The 25,659-nt window shown below is 47.1% G+C and overlaps 1 protein-coding gene across 13 annotated transcripts in view; it reads left to right on the top strand.

Moving 5' to 3' along the window:
• The window catches only part of DUSP10 (dual specificity phosphatase 10), a 261,089-nt gene extending 235,704 nt beyond the window's left edge, over nt 1-25,385 (top strand). For 12 of the 13 annotated variants that reach the window (XM_086878805.1, XM_086878808.1, XM_086878807.1 and 9 more), the window contains 3 exons: nt 1,874-2,719; nt 19,711-20,088; nt 23,140-25,385. In XM_086878805.1, the coding sequence (XP_086734931.1) occupies nt 1,918-2,719; nt 19,711-20,088; nt 23,140-23,405 (1,446 nt within the window). In that variant the 5' untranslated portion in view covers nt 1,874-1,917 and the 3' untranslated portion in view covers nt 23,406-25,385. Of the gene's footprint in view, nt 1-153; nt 314-1,873; nt 2,720-19,710; nt 20,089-23,139 lie in introns of those variants that run through there. The other variant, XM_086878804.1, reaches the window with a different exon arrangement.
• Nucleotides 25,386-25,659: the final 274 nt, after the last annotated feature.

The following is a 25,659-nucleotide window of genomic DNA, read 5'->3' as shown; positions in this document are numbered from 1 at the left end:
GCGGCTGCCCCGGGGCGCGGGGCCGGCGCCGCGCCCTCCCCATTGGCTGCAGATGACGTCACCGCCCCGCCTCCGGGCCGGCCCCCGCGCTCCGATTGGCCGGGCCGGCCGCCCGTCGGCGCGGGCCCCGCCCCCGCCGGGCCGTACATTTACGCGGTAGCAAAAGAGAAAGTAACGAGGATGGTGCGGGCGGCGCGCGGGGCGCGGGGCGGGCGGCGCGCGGGGCAGCGGGCGCGACACGCACCGGCACCAGCGGCACCTCCCGCGGCGGCCGCCGCCACCTCCGCGCACCGGGCCGGAGCGCGACGCGCCGGTGAGTGCGGGGCGGCGGAGCCGAGCCGTGCGGGGCACGGCGCGGAGCGGGGGCCCGCGGCTGCGGGAGCCCGCGCAGGGGCTGCCGCGGCGGGGAGCGCTGGCCCGCGCCGCCGCGCGGTCGGCGGCAGCCCCGGCTCCTTGCGATCGGGGGCAAAACTTCAGCTTCCCGCTTTTCGTGGGCTCTTTCGTTGTTTCCCCTCGCTGGGGGAGCTGAGTCGTCTCCCTCGTTTATTTAAAAAAATTTAACTGCGTCAGGCGAAGGCGCTCAGGGCGCCCTTATCCTAGTTCTTATCCTAAAATAGGGCGAGGGAAAGGCTGGGAAAAGAAAGGGCTGAGAAAGCCTCCCGAACGAGCCGCCGCTGTCCCCGCTCTGCCCGGCCGCGGCACCTCCGCCGTGCCCCGGGCGGGCGGGTCGCGGCACCTTTCGGCGCTCCGGCGGTGCCCGAGGGCTCGCTCTGTCCAGCGGCGGTGGTGGCAGTGCCCCCCGGGCACCCCCCTTCTCGGGATGGACATCTCCGTGCCACTTCCTCGCCGGCCCGGCTCCTAGCAGAGCCAGCTGGGCGGCAAACGGGAGCTGCGAGTGCTCGCCCCGCTCCGGGGGCTTGCTGGAGTTGGTGAAGTTGGTGCTGGGATGGGATTTTCAGAGAGAGCTGTGGCTGCTCCCGAAGTTGCTGGTGAAGGGCACCCACTGTCAGGGCTGGCTTTGGGTATTTTGTTCTTGTCTTGTCTGCCGAGTAGAAACGGGGGGATTCAAATCCTGCGTGCTGCGTCTTAGCAAACGGGAAGGCAAAAGTTGGGCAGGCAGTGTGACCTTGTCTGGGGCGGAGGGGACCACTTTTTGTAGAAGCTGTGAAATGTGATGGGGAATTTGCCTCACGGGCTGCTGGAGAACAGCAGCCTCCCCGAGCCTGGAGTTAGGGGCTTAACTGGGACTGGATTCACCTCTAACCAGGGGGAGGGAAGTGCAAGGTGCACGCTTATAAGGATCTCCAGAAGCTAATTTCTCTGTTTTCTTCTGGGTATTTTTTGTTTAGCCTTACGTGTTCAAGTTTGTAACTGTCTCAGAAAATTTATTTGCAGGCTAATTTTATTCCAGCATGCTGGAAAAGTTGCATATCACCCCTGACACATTCAGCTCTTACGTGTTCCTCCCTGTAGCAGACTCAGCCCAGTAGTTGCTTCCTTTTCAGAGAGCAACGGGATGAGGGAATGTGCCTCTGTCATTATCAGTGGTGAGCCTTGCAGCCTGGGGTTTTGGAATAGCTCAGCACCATCTGCATGTATCTAAATGCCTCTTCCTGGGTGTCACTGCACAGTCCAGGCTGCTCGTGTGGATTCTGGGTGCCATGGGTGCAGATGCAGATAGCTGAAGTGTTCTCTGCAATGCTGGAAAGGCTTTGTAGCAGCTACTGTGAGCTGGTAACTGTCAGAAGGGGTTGTTAGCTTAGGGATAACGGGTATTGGCAAAATAAGTTTTTCAGTCTGTAGGTTTGTGTGATTTCATGATCTGTTTTCATCACCTTTTTTTCTTCTTTCCCTCCTGCTTTTTCTTTTTCAGGGTGATCTTGAGTTCTTCTTAACTTGCTAGTGCTCAGCCTCCTCATGCCTCCATCTCCTTTAGACGACAGGGTAGTAGTGGCACTTTCGAGGCCAGTGAGACCTCAGGATCTCAACCTGTGTTTAGACTCTAGCTTCCTTGAATCTGCCTCTTCTGCTGCTGAGAGCCACTCCAGTCTGCTTGGTGCAGCTGTCGTGTCCCTAAAGACTGCTAATCTCACGTATATGCCCTCATCCAACGGCTCTGCACGCTCCCTGAGTTGTGGATGCAGCAGTGCCAGTTGCTGCACTGTGGCAACGTACGACAAGGACACTCAGGCCCAAACTCAAGCGAGCACCAGCAGCACCCACGCCGGAGCCTCCCCCGCCTGCCCTGCCAACCAAATGGTCAACAGCAATGAGAGCGCCGGCAGCCTGAGCCCGCTGGGCGGAGTGGGGAGCCCCGTCTCGGGCAGCGCCAAGCAACTCGCCAGCATCAAAATCATCTACCCCAATGATCTGGCCAAGAAGATGACCAAATGTAGCAAGAGCCACCAACAGAACCAAGGGCCTGTCATCATTGACTGCAGGCCCTTCATGGAGTATAATAAGAGCCACATTCAAGGGGCTGTCCACATTAACTGTTCTGACAAGATCAGCCGGAGAAGGCTCCAGCAGGGCAAGATCACTGTCTTGGACTTGATCTCCTGCCGGGAAGGCAAGGACTCCTTCAAGAGAATCTTTTCCAAAGAAATCGTAGTTTATGATGAGAATACCAATGAGCCAAGCAGAGTGATGCCTTCCCAGCCACTCCACATAGTGCTGGAGTCACTCAAGCGAGAAGGCAAGGAGCCCCTAGTCCTAAAAGGTAATCCTCCTCGTTGCCCAGGCAAAGTGTGTTGGTTTGCTTTGCAGTGTGTGCTCTCGCTGATGGCTGGACCTTGAAAGCATCTGCCTATCTCTGGGAAGGCCTGTGTGCCTCAAGTCACCAGTGGCAAAGCAACTGCCTTCCATGGACAAGTCATGGAGCTGGTGGCAGGGGAGATGCTTGCTTTCCTCTGAATGTTGTCCTTGAGTAGCAGGAGGGGTGAGAAGTGGAAGGAGGAGGAAATGTGCTTCCTGGTGTCTGTCTGTGCAGACAAAGAATTTCCCCCAGCCCTTATTCTGGGTATTTATAGCCCAGGGAGCGGGGGTCTAGGAGGGGATACTTCTCTTTCAGCTTGTCAGATTGACCTTTACTTAGCAGCCTTATTTTAGTCAATGTAAAACTGCACTCATAGGTGCTAGAGATGGACAGTGGGAGAACAGAAGGAGGGGGAAGGAAAGATGAGGGAGGTCATTTGGTCTGAGGCACTGTGTCATGGACCAGTCAGCAAAACTTGATGAGCAATCAAGTCTTGTTTTGGTGATATGGGGTCAGAATAATGGACAGAGGGAGATTATTTGTTTAAAAAGTGATCTGAAAGTATTGTGTTTCTGTGTATAAGTGCTTATGTATGTATATGGCTTTCCTGTAAAGGCCCCTGTTTTAATATGGAATTTGTTTTATCTCTTGACGCTTTGGTGGAGGTGAGCCCCACCAATTAAGGCATCATCCAAGGACACTTCCCTTTCTTCACTTTATTCTCAAGATCCTATTTATAACAATGCTGCCCTCTAGATTAAATTTCCTCTCCCCTGGGTGTTTATGCCATTCAGAGGCATGGTTGGCAGAGTCTGGCTATGGCAGTGGGAAACTAAGGAAGGATTTGCTGCTTAGCTCATACTGTATGTATTTAATTAGCTTATTTTTTCTGTGCAGCTTGCTACTTCCAATCTGCACAGTGTCACAGGAGAATGGAATGGGCTGGTACTTTATCCATTTTCCTCAGCTGAGTTTCATGTCTTTGTAGGACCTAAGGGTCCTGTGACATATTTCTCTGTGGGTGTATTTTGTGGAAAATTAAAATTGCTGAACTGTCTCCTTGCTCCTGGCAAGAGTGTGGTCATGCTGGACTTGTTCTGATACTTGCTGCAGGATCCCAGTATGGTTTCATTGAGTCTCTGGGGTCATGATGATGCCCTTCATCTGTGGAAGAGGGAGATGGGGTGCTTGGCAGAGCAAGGCTGCCACTGGAGTCCTGCCTTTCTGGTGATAATCCTGCTGTAGTACAGCCTTTGCAGCTGGATATAGTAGTGGTTGTAGCCTTCCTATCCTTAGAAAAGTGGTGTGCTGAAGGTGTTCTCTGTGCTCCTCTGAAAACACCTTAGCTTCTATGTACCTCACACTGGTACTTTTCCCATACCTGGAGTGAGATCCTGTTTGGGATGAAGCTGCAGAGCAGTAACTGGGCAGCGCTGAGCTGTTGGGCCCCGTGGGCAGGTTGTGGCAGCCCCTTCTCCCACCTTCCAGCTCTGTGTGCTGCCCGGGGTTTAACCAGGCGCTCCTGGGAGTCCTTGGCCATTTTTCAGGCACTGAGAAATGTTACCTGAAAGCCCTGCTTGGGAGAAATCCCCTCCCCAAACTGGCCTGTCAGCAGATCTGGAAGTGTGCCAGAAGACAGAAAGCCCAAATCCTTTGCTTTTTGGATATAGTGAGGAGCTGGGCTGGAGCGGACCTCACCTCGGGGAGCCTGTAGTGAGGAGCTCCCCCACCACCGTAACTCACCTCCTGTTCTTTGAAGCGGGGCTCCAGCTGGATGGAGTTGGGATGGAGTTGAGCATGGGATAAAGCAGCGTTTAGGAAGGCTGTGGCTAAGTTTCCGAGCGGGGGGAGTGGCGCTGGAAGCACTTATTATTTAGTTTCACTTGACAGATAGCGTTTTTTCCATCGTGCTTCAGCAGCCGCGGATCTGGCGCATCCCCATCCCTGGGTTCGGGCGCTAAAACGAAACTGGGGGGTGGCCGGGGAGCCCTCTTTGCCTGCGTTTGTTACTTCGAGTGATTCCTCTCGCACTCCGCTGCCCGGCCCTAATTTATTGCCGGCCCATCTGATTCCCCCGTGTTGTGTTTGCAAACACTGGTTGCTAGCCGGGCCGTCCAAGCTGCCGTCCCCCTGATCCGGTGCCACCTTCTCCATGTTTGGTGCTGCCTGTCGGCCGCGGCCCCGCTGCCGCTCCCCGGCTCGCTGGCACAGGGGCTCAGCCCCATGGCCGGGGCCGGGCCTGGGTCACAGCCCTGCCTGACAGCGCCTGGCCCCGCTGCCGCTCCCCGGCTCGCTGGCACAGGGGCTCAGCCCCATGGCCGGGGCCGGGCCTGGGTCACAGCCCTGCCTGACAGCGCCTGGCCCCGCTGCCGCTCCCCGGCTCGCTGGCACAGGGGCTCAGCCCCGGGGCCGGGCCTGGGTCACAGCCCTGCCTGACAGCGCCTGGCCCCGCTGCCGCTCCCCGGCTCGCTGGCACAGGGGCTCAGCCCCATGGCCGGGGCCGGGCCTGGGTCACAGCCCTGCCTGACAGCGCCTGGCCCCGCGGGCCTGCGGGTCTGAGGTGCCCCGGGCTTTTTAAGCGGCACAGAAACCCTGTGCTGTTTTACAAGGCCGGGCCGTGATCTATAGATAAATGTATGTATGGCGCACCTTATTAGGCGCGAGTTAAAAAAGAGGTGGTCTGGTTTATTTTTAATGTAGCAGACCAATATATAAACTAGCGCTGTGACAAGAGAGGGTTTCGTGTGCGCTGTGGCATGGAGGATTTTAAGACCTCTGTTCCTCCCTTTCTATCTGTGTCTCTCCTTGCTGCTTCCTTTAACATTTTCTTGGTCCTAAACATAACATATGCATAATTTTGATTTAAGCTCTTAAGAAGAAAGATCTGCTCTTTTCTTTTGCCACAAGGCACGGCAACACTTGAGACAGGCATAAATCCTCTGTTTTTACAAAAAATAAACCATTAAGAATCCTGTATTTCACAGTCCTGCTACATGGGCTGTAGCAGCCTGAGCTGTCAGAGCTGAAGCTGCTGCTCAGTCTGTTTATAAAAAAATAGGAAGAAGTCACATTTCCCCCAATGCCCCTAGGCCATGATATTCCATGTTTGCTGAAATCTAAAGGCCTCATTTTTTGTGGATGCTTCATTTTTTTTAAATTTATATTGTTTTCCTTAGCGTTGGAAGGGAGAGGGAGCAAAACTGGTGATACGAGCCCGGTGTCCCTTCTGCTTGAGGCTAGTGTCAAAGCTGAATTTGGAGAGGGAGAGAGCGTGGTGCTGTGACCCTGGGCTGGGTCAGCAGCCCTGGCACTCCTTTGTAGGGTTGTACCCCTTTCCCTCCTGCAAACCCAACACTGAGGCTTCTCTGCCTTCCCTGAGCACCTCAGCTCATAGCCAAGTGGTCTGGAGTCTTGGGGACATGTGTGGCTGAGTTGGCTACTGGAACCTAAAAATTGAAAATGGGAGCTTCATTTGCATTCAGATGAAAAGCACTCTTTTTCCCTGACTGAGACATTTAGGCTTGAAGTTCAGTTTTTTTGGGTTTTTTTTTAATAAGTTAAATTAACTTTATAAAGGAAACAAAAATTAAAAATTGAAGCATCTGTGCTAGCACATCTTGACAGCTTTTAACACAAGAGGAGTTGCCTTTGTCTCCCTTACCAGGGTCTACCTATGGCATTATCTCTATCCTGCTTTCTTCCTCTTCCTTTGAGATCCAGCAGTGGGATTCTTGTGAACCTGCTTAAGTCTTGTGTTTAGTTTGTAAAGGTTTCTGTGTTTGAGTTTGAGGAAGCAAAGGTATTCAAAAGCAGAGGTGAAAAATATGATTTGGCTTTTTTTTTTTTTTTTTTTTTTTTAATTCCCAGTATATGCTGTAAACTCATGGCTGGACTACTGCAAAGGAGATGGGGAGGAACCAGCTGATTCCTCCACAAAAACTGGTTCCTTCTCTGTTCTTTTTTACAGTCTGTGGAGCTTATTTATGCTCTGGCTTTCAGTCTTCTCTCTGCTCATCTGACAGGGAAATAAACGAAGTGACTTGCTCTCATTATAGTGGGGAGGGTAAAACCTGCCAACAAACCACTTCATGCTTTCTGCCATGGTCTAAGAATAGTTTCAGATCTCTTACCACATTAGAGTCACATATCAGCAAAGTTGAAACAACTACAGAGGGACTGAGATGCTTACAATATGAATAATTACTTGCTTTATGTTGTCCTATATTAATGTAAATACTGTGATCAGCTGCCTTTGAAATACCTGACCTGGTCATAATCTATACAAATACATTAATTATTACTGTCATTAATTACATAATTTAACAGTGTCAGTGTTGCTTTAAACCCTAATTGGATTACACTGCACAAGTGTATTTGAAAGTAAAACTTGATGTAATGGTCAACAAATCCAGCTGACCAACAAAACATGTGCCTGGCACTTATTTCCACCAGAGATCTCCACTGAATAAGTGTTAGGTCATGGCTGTAATAGGGAAATGTGTAGTTTTAAAAACATTGGATGTTTCACATGTGTTACTTAACATTTAAAAATAAAGTGTGTTCCCTTTGTGCTGCAGAGGAGAGCTGGCCCCATCAGTCACTGGGGGACTGGCTCTGTCAGGGCTGAGATTTCACCTTCAGTGTTCAGACTCTGACTGCTGGTGCTTAAAGTATCTTTCTACTGGAATAAATAATCTTGGCCATCACACTAGAGAATTGATTGTATGTGTCATTACCTTTTGCATATAGATAAATTGGGACAATAGTGTGGCCGGAGACCACAGTCTTTACCGTATTTTGAGGGCATACTTCTGCAGATGAGAGGTACCTCTAAACTTGGAATTAAGAACTAAGAGTTAAAAAGCAAACTTACATTAGGCAAACCTCTCCGGTGCTTGTAAAGAAAAATCTTGTTCCAGTTCAGTGTAAACTGGGGTAGGTAGCATTCTCTATGATGTTCCTGGTAGGTAGATGTTGGGTTATAATTAGCTGAATGCCTCATGTGCTGCCCTTACCCTTGCCCTGCCAGAGGTGAGAAATTGAAATTTCTACTGAAATCTTTCTAGGACAGTGTGCTCATCTGTCTTCTGACGTTTTATTCTTGAGGTGGACACAACCTTTTGGAGAGGCTCACGGTAGAAGGGCAGCTTTGTTCGGGTTTTAGGTGGTGTCTGCATCTTAACTAATACAGATGGACTATTTAAAAAAAAAAATAAATTCAGACCTATACATGGGTGGTTTCCTTCTAAAGCAGCAGCCAAAGTTTTTACTACACTTACGAGCACAGAAGTTTTCAGTGAGATTGCCTTGGCTTTATGATGCATTTGAAGTGGAGATTTATCCTGTGTCTTCAGGCTGTGACTCTTTATTCTTTGAAAAGCCCATTATTGTTAGGGGTTGTTATTTATGCAAACAACTCAAGAGTGAAGAAATGCCATAAATATGAGCAGTGTGCACACATCTCAGTGTTTCCCTGCTTTGCAGTTTCACCAGCCAGCCAGGTGGGAAACACCTCTCAAATATTCAGTATCAGTTTGCAGGGCTATAGAAGTCATGCTGTTTAAAGTAGATTATGGTAATATGAAGATAACCTAATGCATTGTCCCTCTGTGTGTGAGATAAGATTGTGTGGTGCTTTGGCCTTGTTGGGAAGTCCCTGGTGGGCCTGGGAGAGTGCTGGCTACAGAAATCACAAGGCTGACCTGAATTACTGTGAGCGGTTGTTTTTCTGAAGCTTTGATTCTAAGTTCTCACCTGAATCTGTCTTTGGCAGTTTTTTCAACACCTCTGTACTGTAAAAGTTAATTTGTTGCTATCACAAAAGTGTTTGGTGAGATGAGGCTTAAGGAAGAGCAGTGTAAATATCATGGATGTCACCCTTCCCTTTCTTACCTGAAAGTTAAGGCTGCAAAGAGTCACGTTGAGAGGAGACTGGATCAAGGTGCTGTCTTGAATTGCATTTACTTCAGCTTCCCCTGGCAGGCCTTTCACCTGTTCTTGATCCATTGAGTGTTGGGGGTTGTGGGAAAGCTGAAATGTGCACTAGTGCCCTTGGCTTCAGCCACCAGTCCTGGCTGTGCCACTCAGGACACCCTGTGAGCTGGCAAAGTGGGGACTGCTGTGGGCAGGAGGCACAGAGGGCCTCAGGGGACATGTTTCTGCAGCTGGAAAGTCCAGGGGTGCTCGTGGTCTCTGCACAGTGAATGCTCTGTGGTTCAGTAGTGAAGCTTGGGGGTTTTGTTGTTTCATTTTGCTTAAACACCTTGTGACTTTTTAGTACAGGAAACTGTACTTCAGTTAGTATCTGTGCTTCAATTAGTATCTCTGGTGAAGGCAGCCTTGCATAAGGGAGCACTCTGAAGGTTGTTTTTGGTGTGTCCTCCACTGCTTAGAAAGATGTTGATTCCCCAGGTGCCTGTGTCCTACCAGGAGGTGGTCTCTGACCTAGTTCTGGAGCAGCATTTTGGGGCTGGAAGGACAGGGGGAGAGATGGAGAAGTATGTCAGTCCACCGTGTGGTGCAAAAAGGGAGTAACTGGACTAGAGGGATAAATCTGGGCCTAGAGTGCAGGGTGGTCTTGTGGCCAGGGGAGCTCTGACTAAGCCCACATGATAGACTTGCCATGAGGCATAGTGAAGTTATTTTCATCTGATTATTATTTTTTTTTTCTTGTTTTGATGTCCCTTGCACCCTTTATAACACTGAGCTTATTTCTCTTGCTGCCTTTGGTGTGAAGTGTGGTTGGCCCAAGTTCATCCACAGTCAGAGAGGTGCCCTGGGACAACACAACTGCCTGCTGCAGAAAGTGGGAGATGGATTTAGGAGCACCCTCTTCCCTTGACAGTGCATTTTTGCTAAATTTTAGGCTCTGATTTGCCTCCAGGTGTTTTTTGTGCTTTAAAAAAGTTGAGGTGCGTATTCATGCGTTTCTCTGCTTGGGTGAGGGGGTTGCCTCCTTTTCAAAGGAATGCTCTGCTCCCAGTGAGGAGAGCAAGATCCAGAAGGGGCACAAGCTTCTGATCTTCTGGCACTTGGTTTCAGTGAGCCTGTCCCAGGAGAGTGCGTGCAGAGAGACCCAAACTGGCAAGTCTCCAGGGAGCAACTGGGACCTTGCAGGTCTAGGTACTGCCTAGTCCCTCTGACTTGAAGGGATGAATTTCTGATTGCTGCTGCCTGGGGCAGTGCCACCCTTGTCTAGCTCAGCTGCACCAATACCTTCTGCAGTGGGAACTTCTGCACTGGGCTGTCCCCACTGGAGGGGATGGTGAGATTGGGAGGGAACTGTAAATCTGTCATTACCTGCTGCTGGAGGGACAGGAATGGTCCCACTGGGTGGGAGGGGCTTGGGAGCCACTGCCAGGGTTAAGTGCTGCTTTGTGTGCTTGCAACACACTGCTTCCAAGATCAGGCTTTGAAGGAGTAAGTTGGCAAAAATAAATTAAGAAAATAGTAATAGAAATGTGAACACATTGGCTCCAACTCTTTTACTATGCCCTAGCTTTAAAAAGTCTGCAGCATGCCTGGATAAATTCCCACTTGATTCACTGCAACAGAGAAGAGCTGCTTCTAATTAAAGGTAATAAAAAGAACAAATGTTATTCCTTGTCCACACATGAATTATCATATATTTAATTTTTTTTTTTTTTTACAATGGCTTAGAGAGACTTGGAAAATAGAAGATAACTTGCAAGCTTCTGTCACATCAGTTGAATTGGTTGTCTCCAGTTCATTATGCCAAAGTGTGATATTAAACCTTATTTAAGCAGTTGAACACAATGTTTTAAAGCAAAAGCTATTGGTGGAGCAGTTGACCCATGCTCTGTTGGTGCTGGGCTCTTAATTCTCTTATTCTCTGTTAAGGTAATGGATATGTCCAGTTGGTGAGAGCTAAGAATAAGACTTTTGCTGCTGCTTAAAATTTGCTGGCATATTTTAGGTACAAAACCACTCTGATTGTTTAAAATGAAATTAATCTTAAATTCATAGGTGTTAGTCCAGCAAGGCAAAGGAACATCTCTGTTTAGGGATAACACAGTTTTATGTTTCCTGGGAAATATTAGTGTTAACTCACCTGTGGAGATAAGGGGTTATTTTATTTGGACACAAGGGCTGATTTTCATCTGGCTGGAGATAGTCCTTGTTTATTGTTGTTTAGCTCTGGATTCTATAAATATGTCTTTTTCTCTTCCTCCTCTCCCTGCTTCTTTCTGGCCTTGATTTTGGAGAATATGGATACAATCTGGGTCAACTTTCTCTTGCCCCGTGGGGTTTTTGGGGGCTAGTTCCTGGACCATTTAGACTGGGATAAATGTGCCAGCAGAGCTGGCTCGGAAGCTTTTGTCAAAGTGGGGGCTGGCATGCACCATGCTGGTTCCAGTAGTCTGCTGCTTTTATTTTGGACTGTGTGACACTGGGATATGTCAAGACAGCATCCTTTGCTTTCTCTGTTTTTCCTTCATATTCTTAGGAATACATTGCTGGAAAATGTCAAATCAGAGCCAGATATTGTTATTTCTAGATAAGAGGGTAGAAACTTTTCAGTCTAAAAACAGTTTAATTTCATCAGGAATGGATGGTACTCTGAAATGGGGGTGTGGTATATCAGCACCCTGATTTCCTTTCATATTAATGTGCATGGTGCTGGTATTTCTGATGTAGAGGAGCAGTGGTTTGGACTGGAAAAGAGCCTGTGTCATCCTCAGGAGAAACAAAGCAGCCTATTCTCTCTTTAGAAAGCAGCTGTCCTGGAGAGGTTGCCCTTAAAAGGGGAAAGAGAATAAATGGATGGCTGAAGCATGAAAAAGTCAGCGTTCTCTAAAACACGCAGATGAAACAGAAAGGACCACTCCTACGCATCCAGGATTACGGATGTCTGACACAGTGCTGGGACCCTTCTCCCTCCTCAGACGTGCTAAGCCACAGCTGCCCGCATCCTGCTCCTGTGCTGGCTCTTTCCAGGCCACTTGCTTGAGAGATGCATATGGTGATGGCCAGGGAGGGAATCTGGTAATAGATTAAAAAACAAATGAAACGTGGTGTTCTGGGCAAGCCTGCTCAGCTCTACCTCTGTCTGGGAAAACAGACCCATAGCTCTTTGTCAATATAAAACCATTTGTGGTATTTTATTGCATTAAAATAGTTTCTGTTCCCTCCCCCCTCACTTCCCCTGCCTCCTTTGTACATAGCTTTAGCTTTTCATGATGACCTTTTTGTTAATATGATTTCCAGTGGGAGCATTTCACAGTAGAAGTATGTATTCCTTCAGGGTTTATGCTGACATTTCCAGTGATTATTTAATTGGACTTCATGTTAGCCTTCATCCCCATGGGAACACATACTTTTGCCATGAGAAGTTGTAATGTGACTAATTTTGAGTTTCTGCTATAAACGCTTGCCCTCCAGGGAGGGTAAGTCCAGTCCTCCTTGGTGGCTGCAGAGTCGTCACCACAGCGTGTTTGGGATGTGGGGTTTCTTGCCTTACTCCTATTTACATTCTTGTATAGTTTAGTCCTTGCACCAAGATTCAGGCCTTCTCCTCTTTCAGCTTCCTGACTGCTCCCCAAGGATAACACAGTGTTTTGGAGGATGCTGGCTTATTTTCCCATGAATACTTGAGTTTTTAGTTTGAAATGAGCAGACTCAGCACTCCTATAGCATAGGGAAGATTTCCAGGTACAAGCTGGAACCCCTGTCTCCAATGCAGAGAGGTGGTCCCAAAGTATTGAGGGTAGCTTCTGGACAGGCTGGTGAATATTCAAAGGTTAGTAGTAATTCTTGGAAAAGCTGACAAGTAAAGGAACAGTATGGATGAGATGTGTGGGTTTGCATGGGTGTCCAGGGTCTGAGAAAAATATGAAATTTAAGACAAAAAAGTATAAAGGAAAAAAAAAAAAGAATTAAACTGAAATCCAAGAAAGGTTTTCTGTTACAGGTGAAGGAAAAGATTGTTTCTTTCTAATTGGAATGAATTTTGATAATCTAGTAATCATGAGAAGAGGAAAAGTAAAGGGGTGAAAGCTGATGGTGGAAAAAAGCAAGTCATGTGTTGAGGTGTGGCAAGTTCCTGGGGGTGATGGTGTGGTTGAAAATGGGTGGTGGTGGGATGGGAAGAGCCAAGAATGGAGATGGGCAGAGCCAGCAACTCTGGCACGGCCTGATAGGGGATGGGACTTTGGATGACCTCTCGCCTGCCTCCCTAGGATGTGGCCCTAGGAGAGCCAGCTTTGCTGTGCCTGGTGTCAGAGGAAAGAAATAATAAACGTAGATGAGGCCAAGGACCTCAAGAGCCAGTGGGAGAGGATGTGTGAGGGGTATGAACCATAGTGAGATAAAATTAGAAATAACATGCAAACATGTGTGCATGCCCCTCCATGCTGAGGGGAAACCTTTCCTCTTCATCTGGCGTCACACTCTTGACTTCTAAAGGGACCTCAAAGCCATTGTGTCAAGGATGTGCTTGTGACTCCTCTAGGCCAGAATTTGTGTACAAACTGACCTCTCAGGATAGTTCCCATGTGGAAAAAACCTGACCTTGCAAGTTCTTCGGAATGCAAAGTTTTGCCTTTTTTTTGAAGCGCTGTTGGAAGCTCAGTTCAAGGGAGAGACTAGATTAGATTGAGTGTATCGAGCTGGAAACTGTTCTTTGTGTGTGCTGTTTACTTTTACTTTTTTATGTTTGCTCAAAGCTTAATCTTTTGCAGCACAGCTGGTGCTGAATGCTTTGTGGGTGACAGGGAAAGCCCCATGGCAGGGTTTCCTTGGAGCATCTCACAGACAGGTGAGGAGTTCACTAATGTCACGTGGCTGAGTGTGGTCAGCCTTAGCTCCTGTGTGCTATGGATGCAACCTGAGTGCCTCCATGCCCTCCCTGACAGTTTCCTTGGTGCCCAGCACAGCTACACCTGCAGCCATAGCTGTGTTGGTGGTATGAAGAGATGGTCTAGGTAGTTGTCCATATCCTGGGCGTGGATTTGGCCTATAATGGCAGAATTCTGCTGTACAGCAGCATCTTCCTTGGTAGAAGGCCCGTGGTATGGGAGCAGCCCACATGGTGGCAATGCAGTGGTGGTGGCTCAGCACGAGTGTGCCAGCCTGCAGCAGGACCTCTAGACACTGGTGGCAGCATGGTAGGGGGTGCCCGTGAGACCTGGACCCTCCTGCTCAGGAGGCTGAGGAAGGGGGAGAACACAGGGTGGGTGAAGCATCTGGACAATACCTAACTTCTATTTTTACATGCTGAAGTCACGTTTGCTTAACCTTGAGGCATCCTGTGCTTTGAATCAACTTGACACAAAGTCATCTGTTCATTAATAACACAGGAGCAGTTTAATTGTTGTGTTAGTGGAAAAATACATGAGACTGTCATCAGCTGTTGCTTCTGGCAGTGCTTTTCTGCAGTAATGTAAATAAATGAGGTCACAGGTTTAAAGGAACAGGCTGTACTTGCACAAATTCAAAGCGTCGTCTTAAACGGATACGCACCAATTGTCTGAGTGTCTTTGTCCTGCACCCCAAATGTTGCCTGTGACATTTCAGCCCTAAACTCACTCAAACACAGCCACAGGGTTTGCTGTGGTGGTACTGACAGGGCACATGCTGAGTGGGTGTTTTAAAGCTTGGCTTAATTCTTGAGTGAGTAAAGCCTGTGGTGGCCAGAACTGTGGTATCGCCAGATTCTCTGCTGCATGCCCTACAAGAGCCCAGCAACATAAGAGGAGCGGAATTTACAGATTGAACATCTCTTCTGCTGATACTTCCCAGTGTCCTAGGATTTCTGTTGTTCTTGTGCTTGTGTGTGCATTGCTTTTCTTTTTCTTTTTTTTTTTTTTCCTCTTTTTTTATTTCTGAGATGGCTTTGTGGTATTGTAATCGAGGATGAGCAGATCCAGAAATCCGCCTGGACAGCTTTGAAAGCTGTGTAAAAGCTCTGGTTGTCTCCTGAGACCACGTGCTTAGTCTAAATGTGGCTGCCACATCTGCAGTCTGTCATGTATAAAGGTATGTTCCTGTTTGCAGTGGGAGCAGGAACACCCAGTACCTGCCACACTCAGAACAAAGTATATCCACCCTGATGAGGTAATGCAAAGGTGCTGCTTTGTGGGGAGGGTACTTCATTGTAGCTGCCTCTCTAACCTCTCCCACTGGAAAGGTAACGAGGTCATTTACTCTCTTAACTGTGGGATAAGAGCCTGTTTCCAGATAGGAAACATATTGCAAATGTGCCAAAGCATATTGTAAACCAAAATCCTAGTTTGCATATAGTCACACAGCCAGAGAGCAGCACTGGTGGCTGAAGGAGATGCCAACGGAGAGACAGAGGAGGAGGGCAGCTGTTACTGCAAGTCTGTACTTAAATTCTCAATAGTCTTGAATTCTTCGATATTCTTAAATTCTTCAATATTCTTCAATAACAAACAACAAAACCCTAAACTAAAAAGCTGCAATGGCACAAACAAACAAACAACAACCCCAAACAAAACAAACAAATCCCAAACCAATCCCCAATCCACTTTTATAAATCTGTGCAGGTAAGGTTTGTTTTTCTGTATTTCTTTGAAAGTGGTGCTATTCCAAGGCCATAGTCTCATAAACAGCTGAGTGCATCATTCCTGCTGTAGCTTTTGTGCCTGTTTTGCATCAAATTTGCCTTCTTCTAATGGTAAATGACAGAGACTTTTAAGCATGACTTTTATGCCAGCACCAAGATGCTTTTCTCTTTTTTTATTTGTTCAGAGCTGCTTTGGCTGCTCACCTGGTCTTGCAGTGCTGGTGTGAGCCCTCGGCTCTAGTGTGGCATTGGAGCTGGGATATCTGTGTGCAGCTGCTGCTCAGGTGAGGGATTTTGAAGAGCATTAAGTGAGATATTTAGGGGCAGATGGCTGCAGAGAACTTGAACAAATGAGTGGGAATAGCTGAAGCATGTACAATGCTGACTTAAAACTTCCCAAAAGTTTTGAGGTCTCAGACACTCCCAAGTCTGTTGTCACTTACTAACTGTTCTGGCAGGGCAGGATGTTGGCAAATGTCATGCAGTTGCAACTGCAAAAATGGTTCTGCAGCCTGCGTCTTGCATCAGTGGTGAGCAAAGAGCTGTTGGTGTTCTGTTGTATTCTGCTAGATACTATGAAAGGCCATCTGCCAGCAAAGGCTCTACTTCATTCATTGATTTCCTCATGGAAGAAATACCTCAGGCTCCCCAAAGTGCTGAACATCCTTGTGTGTCCATCTTTGGGTTTGGGTAGATTCAGCCTTCTGAATACCCATCCAGCAGCTGTTCTGGAACAGAGCAAAAGCACTTGGGGTGTTCTCTGTGTCCATGCACAGGCTGCGTCACACTGGCTGGGCATACTTGCCCATGCTTTGGTCATTACAAGTTCTGTGGAGTGTTTAAAGCCAGGAGAGGTGGGCTGCAGGCAGGACAGTCTGTTGAAGTGCACATCTGTTGGTGGCTTATCTGCCTTGCTGGTATTTTGGTTTGTCACTGAAGGTGGCTACACTCATGAGTCCAGGCTCCATGGTGGTGGTTCCAACAGCACTGCCATGCATTCCCATGGGCTTCCTTGGTGGATTTATTATATTGCCTCTCTGCTTTGGCTGTCTCTATATGATGAAGGCTTTTCCCATATTGCAAATAGCATCTGAAAAGCTGCTTTTAAAATACAGCTTCTATGCTAGTGAGAGGCTTCTGCTGAGTTATGCTTCTTGGCCACAGGTGCTGTTACTGCTCTCTGTAATGCTTCTTTCATTCCCCTGTTTTGGGTAGGCTTGGGCAGGGTCAGCCACAAAACAGCTTTTGTTACAGCCCCAAGTGGAGTCTCTGCATCCATGCTTGAGCTTCTTTGTGATCTGGAGTTGTAGTCAGTAGCAGTGATGTCTTGCATTTTACTGAGTTTAATGAATCAACTCTTAGACCAGGCCTGCAAGAGCTTTGTGTTGGTCTCTGCTGTGAGTACAGTCTCTTCTCTCCCTCCTCTTATACCCTTGCTACATGAAGACTTTAAATGCTGAAATAGCAGGTGCTTGACAAGGGTCTACAGATGTATTTGAATACTTTGTATGTTGTATTTACCTTCATGTAGAAAACCCATCCCTTTCTGGCTGATCATTATTAACTTTGCTTGGACCTGTTTTGGGAGGTAGTCTCAAACTTAAGTAAAGCCTGAGCATTATGCATGCATGAGCTCCACTTAAATTACCCTAGTGCTTCATAAATCAGTTTGTGCAAGGATCATGTGTGTTGAGAATGGAACAACAGCACTCAGGAGGTGTCTGGGTCCTGTTTTGGGACCTGCATGACTCATATGGCAGCACAGATCCAAGCTAAGCTCCTGCTGTTGGATTAGGGTTCAGTTTCCCTCCATGACTGCATTGTGCTGCATCTTTTCTGGGTACCAGTGTTGTTGTCCAGTCATCCCTTGCTGACGTGAGTGAGCCAGTTAAGGTTAGTAATCCTCTCCCCAGTAATGTGTTCTTTCAGGAGCATTTGCTCTGAGAGTTGCTTTAAATATTGCTTGAACTGACTTTTTAACTCTCACATGAAGAGGTGAACAAGGAGAATGGGGAATGTGAACTGACATTAGGAATGGTGACACTGGCAAACGTCTATAAAAAAAAATTGTGGATGAAGGTAATATATGACTGGCTACTCCACTTCTTAGGGCATCTTCCACATGTTGTATTTGGGGGGCATATTCTACATGTTGTGTTTGGGGTCCCTTCCCATCCTTTGCCCTGATGCTCTGATGTGTCTTACAAGACAGCTTGTGAAGAAAGCTGGTGTCTGCCACACCATCAGTGTCCCCACCTGATGTCCCCACCTGATGAACCAGTGGGGTCCCACCTCCACCTGAGACTGCTTATTCCCAGAAGTCAGCAGGAGAGGTGGAAAATGAGCCTTGGCTCTGGTGTCACTAAAACAACTTTTGCAGGGGTTTTCTTGGGAATCCTAGCATGCTGTGGCTATTGTTTAAAGAGCCATATTCAAGCTGAATGGATTGCTTGCCCATTCAGAAAGATGGAAATACGAGTTAGGGTTTAGCCTGTAGCCTAACCTATAGGCTGGGCCTATTGGTTTAATGAGACTTCAAACATCTCCAACTTGGGGACCGTCATCTTGTTTGTTATCTTGAGTGGACTGAGAAGACTTTTCAGGCCCTGTTGAGGCCAGGTGGTGCAGTTGAGCTCACATTTTTGTCCTTGCTCTTCTTTCTATCCCAATGCCCTGCTGTTACAACTTTGAGAATAGAGATCTTTAAAGCAAATCTGCTTGCTCTGTGTCCTGTAAATTGCAGGACTAGCTGAAGACAAGCACATTCGTGAGACAGGGGAAATATTCTGCATTTTGTAGGCATTTCAAGGTTTTCTGAGAAATTATGTTAATAGCAATATGCAAAGGACATGTGTTTGGATGTGAAAAAGGGCACTTGCACTAGAGGGGCTCAGATGGTTGTAACCTAGTCGGGGTGCCTCGTACCCTTGGAATACAGCACAGGGCATGGAAATGGGCCTGGGTGGGTGCCACCCTAGGGGCAGGCACGTCACAGGCACTTGGCTTGGACATTTGAATTGCAGCACTCAACAGCAGGCATTTTCTGTGTCTGTTTTGCTGTGTCTGATCCAGAGCCCGAGTGGCAGCGTGTTTTGCTTCACTTAAAAACCTTAACTGGATCACCGTGAAAGAGCATGGAAAAGACAAATAGCCTCTCTTTTATTTGTTTTATTTTTCTTTTTAAATAGCGTTATTGAGAGGGTGACATTCCGCATTTATTTTGGCTAGTGTGGCTCTTTCTAGTAACTTCAGAGTCGTTCTCCCCCCTCATGGGGTTTTTTTGGCTTGCAGTTAACAAAGTGCAATTGAGCCTGAGCACTTGGCTCATTTCGATGGCGAGCATGACTTCAAGTATCCCAGTACAAGAGCAACGTGTGTGAGGTGGAGGGGGGGGAAATGCATCCTTGCATTTCTCCTCTTTCCGCCTTTTTCTTTCGGAGGAGCCACCTGTTACATTACATCAGCGGCTCCCAGGAACGCCGCCTCCTACCAAGGCCTCGAACAAAGTAGTAGTTCTTGTATTGTTTGCACTCAAAGAGCTGATGTAGTGCCAGCTGATGTCATTGTGTGCTTTGTGGGATCGCCATGGAAACCAGGCAGGTGGGGAGCCTGCCGCTGATGTCAGTGCCGAATGAGGTGTAGAAAGAAGGTCCACTCTGCTTGCCCCAGCTCTGCGAGGCCGCCCTCCTCGGGAAATAAAAAATGGACGGGAAGAGAAATGGTGCTTGAAAAAGGGAAGGCACGAGCTTCCTTCACCGAGAAAGCAACTTCTCCTCCCTCCTCGGATCCATTTCCCAATCTGTTTTAATGTCCTAAAAATAACTCTTGCTAGATATTTTCAGGTGGCTGGGGCAGCAAAAGGAGAGCTGTTTGCCACATGTTAAGCAAGCACCTCGGTCACTGTTAGGTAACAAGGAGTGGTTTTCCTTTGTTCGGGTGCGCAGAACATGCTGTTCCCTGGAGCGATGCCGCGGTGAGCTGCTCCATCCTCCTCAGAGCTCTTGGGTGGGGGGATGCCCTGCAGGGCAGGTAAAGCTAAGACTGTCCCAGCTGGCTTGCTGCTCTGTTTTAGTGTGTCGATAGCCCCTTGGCCCCTAGTTTTGGTGATGTTTTCCTTCTTGGAAAAACCTTCCTTGTGGCTCAGGCCGGTAGGTGAGGCAGCCCCAGCAGGCCGATGTTGCACAGAGGCGTGTTTGTCTGTGAGCCCGTTTCTTGGCACCCTCCGCCGCGCAGAGGGAGGACAATGCCCGCTGCTGATTCATGCCACCCTTGCTGTTGACAGCCCAGTGACACTGTTACAGTGGTGGTGGGGACAGGAGAGCCAGCTCCAGCCCTCCTGGCCCCACTGTGTGCTCTGAGGAAATCTTGGGGTGTCTAACCAAAGTATCTGCTTGGTCTCCCTTCCCAGGAGGACTCAGCGGTTTCAAGCAGAACCACGAAAACCTCTGCGACAATTCCCTCCAGCTGCAAGAGTGCCCCGAGGGGGGAGGAGGGGGCGGCGCCTCCGCTGTGCCCCCCGTGCTACCTCAGTCCATCCCCACCACGCCAGACATCGAGAACGCTGAGCTCACCCCCATCCTGCCCTTCCTCTTCCTCGGAAACGAGCACGATGCTCAGGACTTGGAGAAAATGCAGAGGATGAACATCGGCTACGTCATCAACGTGACCACCCACCTGCCCCTGTACCATTACGAGAAAGGCATGTTCAACTACAAGCGGCTCCCGGCCACTGACAGCAACAAGCAGAATCTCAGGCAGTATTTTGAAGAGGCTTTTGAGTTCATTGGTAATTACCCTTTCCTGGAAATACTCCTGTTTGTTTTTTTATTGTTATTTTTTTTACCCACTATAACAATTTAGAGTGAACTTTATGCTTTGCCAACAACTCTGAAGGCTGGTTAAGGCCCTATTTCCTTTAGTTTGAGGTGTTAGAAATGCTGAACATATCATATTTCTGTCCTTTCTCATCTCTGGCACATCTGGTTAAGTAGCCTGAGGTTACAGTTTTTATCCAGTGATAGTAACGCCTACCTCCAGGCTTCTAAATTCAGGAAACCCCACAAAATTGAGACTTTCGTCATCCCGTCTTTTTGATTCCTTTGCATTCCTAGTTTCCACACAGTGGCTTCCAGCCAGTTTTTCATAGTGAATATTCTTAATGGTGTCTCAGTCTTTGCTAACTTAATGAGAAAACTGACAAACTTTCACACTTGGCTTGTTCCACCATTAGATTTGTAGCTTCAGAGTGTATGTGTGGTTGAGTGGATAGTGATGAAAACTTGCATTAATAAGCCTCTAAACCCTGTAGGCTGTGTGAGAGAGCTCACCACAGACATGCAGCTTGTTGTGGAGATTGCTGAAGTGACCCAGCAGCATTGTTCTTGACCTCGTTATGATCAACACAGCACAGCCCTCAGCCAAGTTTAGGGCCATGCTCAGCTAGGCTAAAGCCAGATGGCCACTTCAAGCAGGGCTGGTCAGAGAGGACTTCAGCATGTGCTACTGAAAACTTTTGAGGACCTTTCCTTGTCCTTCTAGATGTCTTTGTGGACGCTGCTTTTGTGGCATAGTAAAAGTGATTCCCTAGTGCAAGTATGTGTCCTGAGAGGTTTTCTGCAATATGCTGGGGATATTTTACTGACATAAAATTCCATTTTCTTGTGCTGAGACTGAGCTAATACCAATACTTCAGGCTTGATGGAGGAGTACTAGACAAAGGAGGAAGTGTGCTTGTATGCAGCACTGCAGCATAGGTCCTTGACTGACCCTGTACTGGAGTGGGTGTTCCTCCCTGCCCTCCTTTGTGCTGGCTCTGCACTCAGGTGCACTCAGGCTCGGCAAGGATTTGGCCCCAGCTGTGGGACTGGGTGCCAGGGCAGGAGGGCCAGGCTCAGCATGTTGCTGTGAGCCCATCTGCCCCTGCTGCGTGCCGGCCAGGGCTGGCAGCTCGGAAGCAGACGGCTCCTCATCCTCGCCTGGCTGTGTCTTGGCAGGGAGTCCTGGTGTGCTGATGCCTGTGCTCCGTAGCCACACCCCTTAGTGAAGTGACTAGAGAAATCACTGCTTATGCAGGGCAGTTCAGGTGAGTTTTGCCACTCTGAGCCTTTGGTCTTGTCTTCTACAGTGTGAAGAACCAAAGGATCTCTAACTCAAATTTTCCCTTGTGTTCCTAACTCAGCCCCAGTGGTAGAAGTAGTGCTGTCAGCTCCCTAAGCTGCTGGCTACTGTGTGCCTGGGAAGGTGAACGCTTGTTTGGGTGAAGGGCAGGTAAAAGGGAGCCTTTCTTTGATCCTCTGGGAAAACAGCTGTGTCAAGGAATCCAGTAAAACCTTAAACTTTGAGTTCAGCAAGATGGGGGGAGATGCAGGGAGATGCAATAGGCTAAGCTTAGGTAAAGAGACTGTGGAGCTTCACTGAGGTCCTTCTGCGGTAGAAGAGAGAGACGTTTGCTCCCCTCATCCCCATGAATTGCAGGATTAGAGTTCTCAAAACCACTTAAAGATTGTGTTTGGATTGTGATCTTACCAAGAGCAGAGAAAGCAGCTTTTCTCTGGAAAGGTTAGAAAACGTTTTGAAACCCATTTTACTTTCCTTTTTAATAATCACAACTTGAGGGTCTGTCTTTGTTTTCAATAAACAAATATTTCTCCATTGAGAGTTTTTCTTCTGTATCAAATTAACCAGCTGGGGAAGTAGCTTGTCAAAGCTTTCCCTTCCTCAGGGTAGACTTTAAATTTTGTTTGAGAAGATTTGGAAATGTTTAAACAGCATATTGTTGGCCTATGTTTCTTTAAATATGTTGTCAAAAAACCACAACCAACCCCAGGTTTAGCTAAGACTAAAGCCATAGGAAGTGAAATCATCAGAAACTCTCTGGGAATGTGTGTCAAAATGTGTTAGAGAGTTTCAGCTTTCTGAAATACTAACTGGCAAAAATGTCTAGAGGGAAGTTGGCTTCATTTGTGCTTTCACAGTACAGATTGAACATGTGGGGTGGGTTGAACTGTACTCATGGTGGGATTGGATTAATGCCAAAACCTGCAAACTAAATTCACATTTCTCCTGCGGAATGAAACAAAAGAGGTCGTTTGAAGTGTCATTTTGTGAAAGTTCCATCTCCTGTTTTAAAAGCAAGCTCTGGCAGATGAGGATGGTATGGCAGTGACTCTCTGCTCTCATGTCCTGTTAGTATGTGGTTAGAAGGACTGTCTCCCCTAAATGCTGCCCAGGGTGCCTCCCTCTTAAGTGACGAATCTTGCTGGAGCAGAGTGTGTGTATCCAGCTTCTCCTTTTGCACAGAGCCACCACAGCAGAGAGCCCCACTGAAGCTCATTTCAAGAATAGCTTTGTAAAGCTTCAGAGGACAGGGCTTTGAAACAGATGTATTGTTATGGACTGAATCTGAAAATACCTTTTAGGTTTTTAGAAGAGTGGTTCCCTGTTTTGAAAAACAGGGAGGTTGAGATGCTGACATAACGCAGTGGCATTGCAACTGAGGTGGAAATGGAGCTTGAGATTCCTCATCATGGGCCTTGCCCTCCTTAAGAAATGCTCCCTGGCAGTGAAGCAGCGTCTCTCAATGTATGGTTCCATCCACTAATTAAGGGTAGAGAGTGGATGTGGGGATGTTCAGTGGCAGACTGGACTGAGGATTTCACATTGAGTAGCTCTGAAACCTCGGGGGAAGATGAGCTGGAAGGGAAGGGGAAGAGACAGTGCTGTGCTTGCAATCAAATCAAGGGACTTGTCACATGAAGTTGCTCTTAATTGCAATGAGCTTGTTCTAATTTGCAAACTGGCAAAAAGTCTTATTTTCTTCTGTCTGTCTCGTTTGCAGAGGAAGCTCATCAGTGTGGGAAAGGTCTCCTCATCCACTGCCAGGCCGGTGTCTCTCGATCTGCCACCATCGTTATCGCGTACTTAATGAAGCACACACGCATGACCATGACGGATGCCTATAAATTTGTCAAAGGCAAACGACCAATCATTTCCCCCAACCTTAACTTTATGGGGCAGTTACTGGAGTTCGAAGAAGATCTGAACAATGGAGTCACCCCACGAATCCTCACACCGAAGCTGATTGGCGTAGAGACTGTCGTGTGACAGCCGAGCTGCGAGGGGGCTGAACCTGTTCTTCACCTGATTTGGGGCAGTGATGGGTGGGTTGTGGGGTTTTCTTTTTAGCTTTCAAAGGGGAGTTTTGTGGCAAACTTTTTGTGAATAAAAACCTTTTTTTGTAAGGAAAGGTTTTTAAAAGATCCAAGAACTTTGCTGGGTTTGGGATGCTGTTATGATTTCCTTCTCAGACACCAGCAGAGCAGGGAGGCTTCAGAGCAAAAGGAGTACTTTTTAAAATAAAAACAACAAGAAGAAGAAACGTTGGGCTTTTTTTCTTTTAATTTTTATTTTTCCCCTCCTCTCTGGCTACTTGTAGAGTTTATGGCTAAGTAGTCTGTGCAGGTTCATAGACTGAAGAAACCTAAGTTGAAGACAAAACACAAATAGCCAAAACAAAGCAGAAAAAAAACTTCCCTGAAACAGAAGGGCCTTCGTTCTGCAAAGGCTTTGCTAAAGATAACCTAGCAAAATGCTCACCGATGCAAAGGAAATCAGAGCAGCTTAAAAGTCTGCAAGGCACTTTTCACACTCCTGACTCAAACTAAAGAAGAAAACAAAGTTCATTTGGCGTGTTTCATGTTCCAGTTCTATTTTTCTATTTTGGGGTGTAAGGTTTTAACAGTAAGGGACTTCGATCATTCTATGCCATATGCCTTCACTGGCTTCTTGTGCAATAATAATTTGGGGTTTGTTTTGAGTGTTCAAACCAATTAAGAGTTGGCTGCCCACTAATAATAAGATAATAATTTTTAAAGTCTAATAGTGCAACAGCAGCCAGCTTGGTTCAGAAAGGATAAATGAGAGCAGTTATTTTGTTCCTTTATATGATTTTGAATCCTGGTTACAGTGCCATAAACCTTGTTACATATGTATATCAGAATGTACAAAAATCTAGAACAAGCAAAGTTTATTTAAAAATATTTTTCGCACAAAATATTGGTGTGTTTCAGTTGTCTATGTAAAAGAAATTTGATTATAAAACAAAAAAATCTTTTGGAAAGTGTGTGTCCTTTTATTTCTTTAGCCATTTTCCATTTTCTTTCTATGGGATGGGGTTTTTGTTTTGTTCCCTTCGGTTTGATTTTTTTGTGGCATTGTACCTCTCACATTGACAAAATTGATCTCTCGTTTGGCATCTCCCCTTCAGTGTTGCGTTCCTGTCCTCTGCTGGTGGAACATGTTTTCTTTGCTTTCTGCTCTACTCTTGCATCTCTCTGTAACCAGATTTTTCTCTCTGGTTCGACTGAATTAGCACTTACTGGTGAGGGCTTTTTGGAACAGACCTGTTATTTTTACAGCTCAGTAGCTGTTTGGAAAAATAAGAAATAAACAATCTCCACTGATTCCTTTCCATATTCCTGTAGTTAACTTATCTTCTATGTTACAAAATTGTCCGGTTCTCAGACATATGTTGGTCATGTGTGCTTTTCCCTGGCCTCTCTATAGCCCCCTTGTTTTGTAGTTCCACAATTCCGGGGAATCATCCTCCTGGGATTTTTCCCTTCCCTCTTGCCCTTCTTCCCCCTCCTTTTCCAGCTGTGTCAGTGTTGTGTGGTGTGTATTGTAGGGCTGATGTCTTTGCCTGACAGTGTCCCTTGGGTGGCTGACTTTCGCTTTCCTTGTTTGTGTTCACTTTTTTTTTAACGATATGGTATAACCTGATCTGTTCTGGACTGTTACCACCTCTAAAATTTATTTGTGTGAGCCTAAAATTAATTAGAAAACATTTCTTGTATGATTCTGTTGTGGAAATTGATGTGTCCCAGGAAGGCTGATAGCAGTGAAGGCTTTTCCTAGATGAAAACCTACATGGACTGAACCAAGTGTAAAACAGGACCTGTTGGAAAACTTAATGTATAATCACATTAGACATGTATATTTTTGTGGACATTTTACTTAAAATGTTGTTACTATACAGATATTTTCTTGAAACTTATCCCTTTATTAAATTATTTTTCTACTGGAGTTGATTTTTTTAAAATTTTCTTTTCTTTTCTATGATTATTATTGGACCTTTCGTTGAAAACGCCCTTGGCAGTGATTACTGCCCAGGAAGCAAAATCTCTTGGACTGTGATTGCTCCTGGAGCTAAGGAGAGAGTGGCTGGGCAGAGAAGGTGGCATTTGCTCGTTGGGGGTCTTTGTGCTTTGGGAAGGAAGGAAAGCTGCTCTGCTTCCCACCCTTGTCCCTTTCCTCCTGTTTGGGCCCAACCTGTTCCAGCTGTTCTCCATGAACTGCA

Source organism: Cyanistes caeruleus, chromosome 2 (genome assembly GCF_971803275.1).
Source record: "Cyanistes caeruleus chromosome 2, bCyaCae1.hap1.1, whole genome shotgun sequence".
NCBI lineage: Eukaryota > Metazoa > Chordata > Aves > Passeriformes > Paridae > Cyanistes > Cyanistes caeruleus.
The sequence above is the reverse complement of the archived record's forward strand: the minus strand, read 5'-3'. Positions and strand labels throughout refer to the sequence as shown.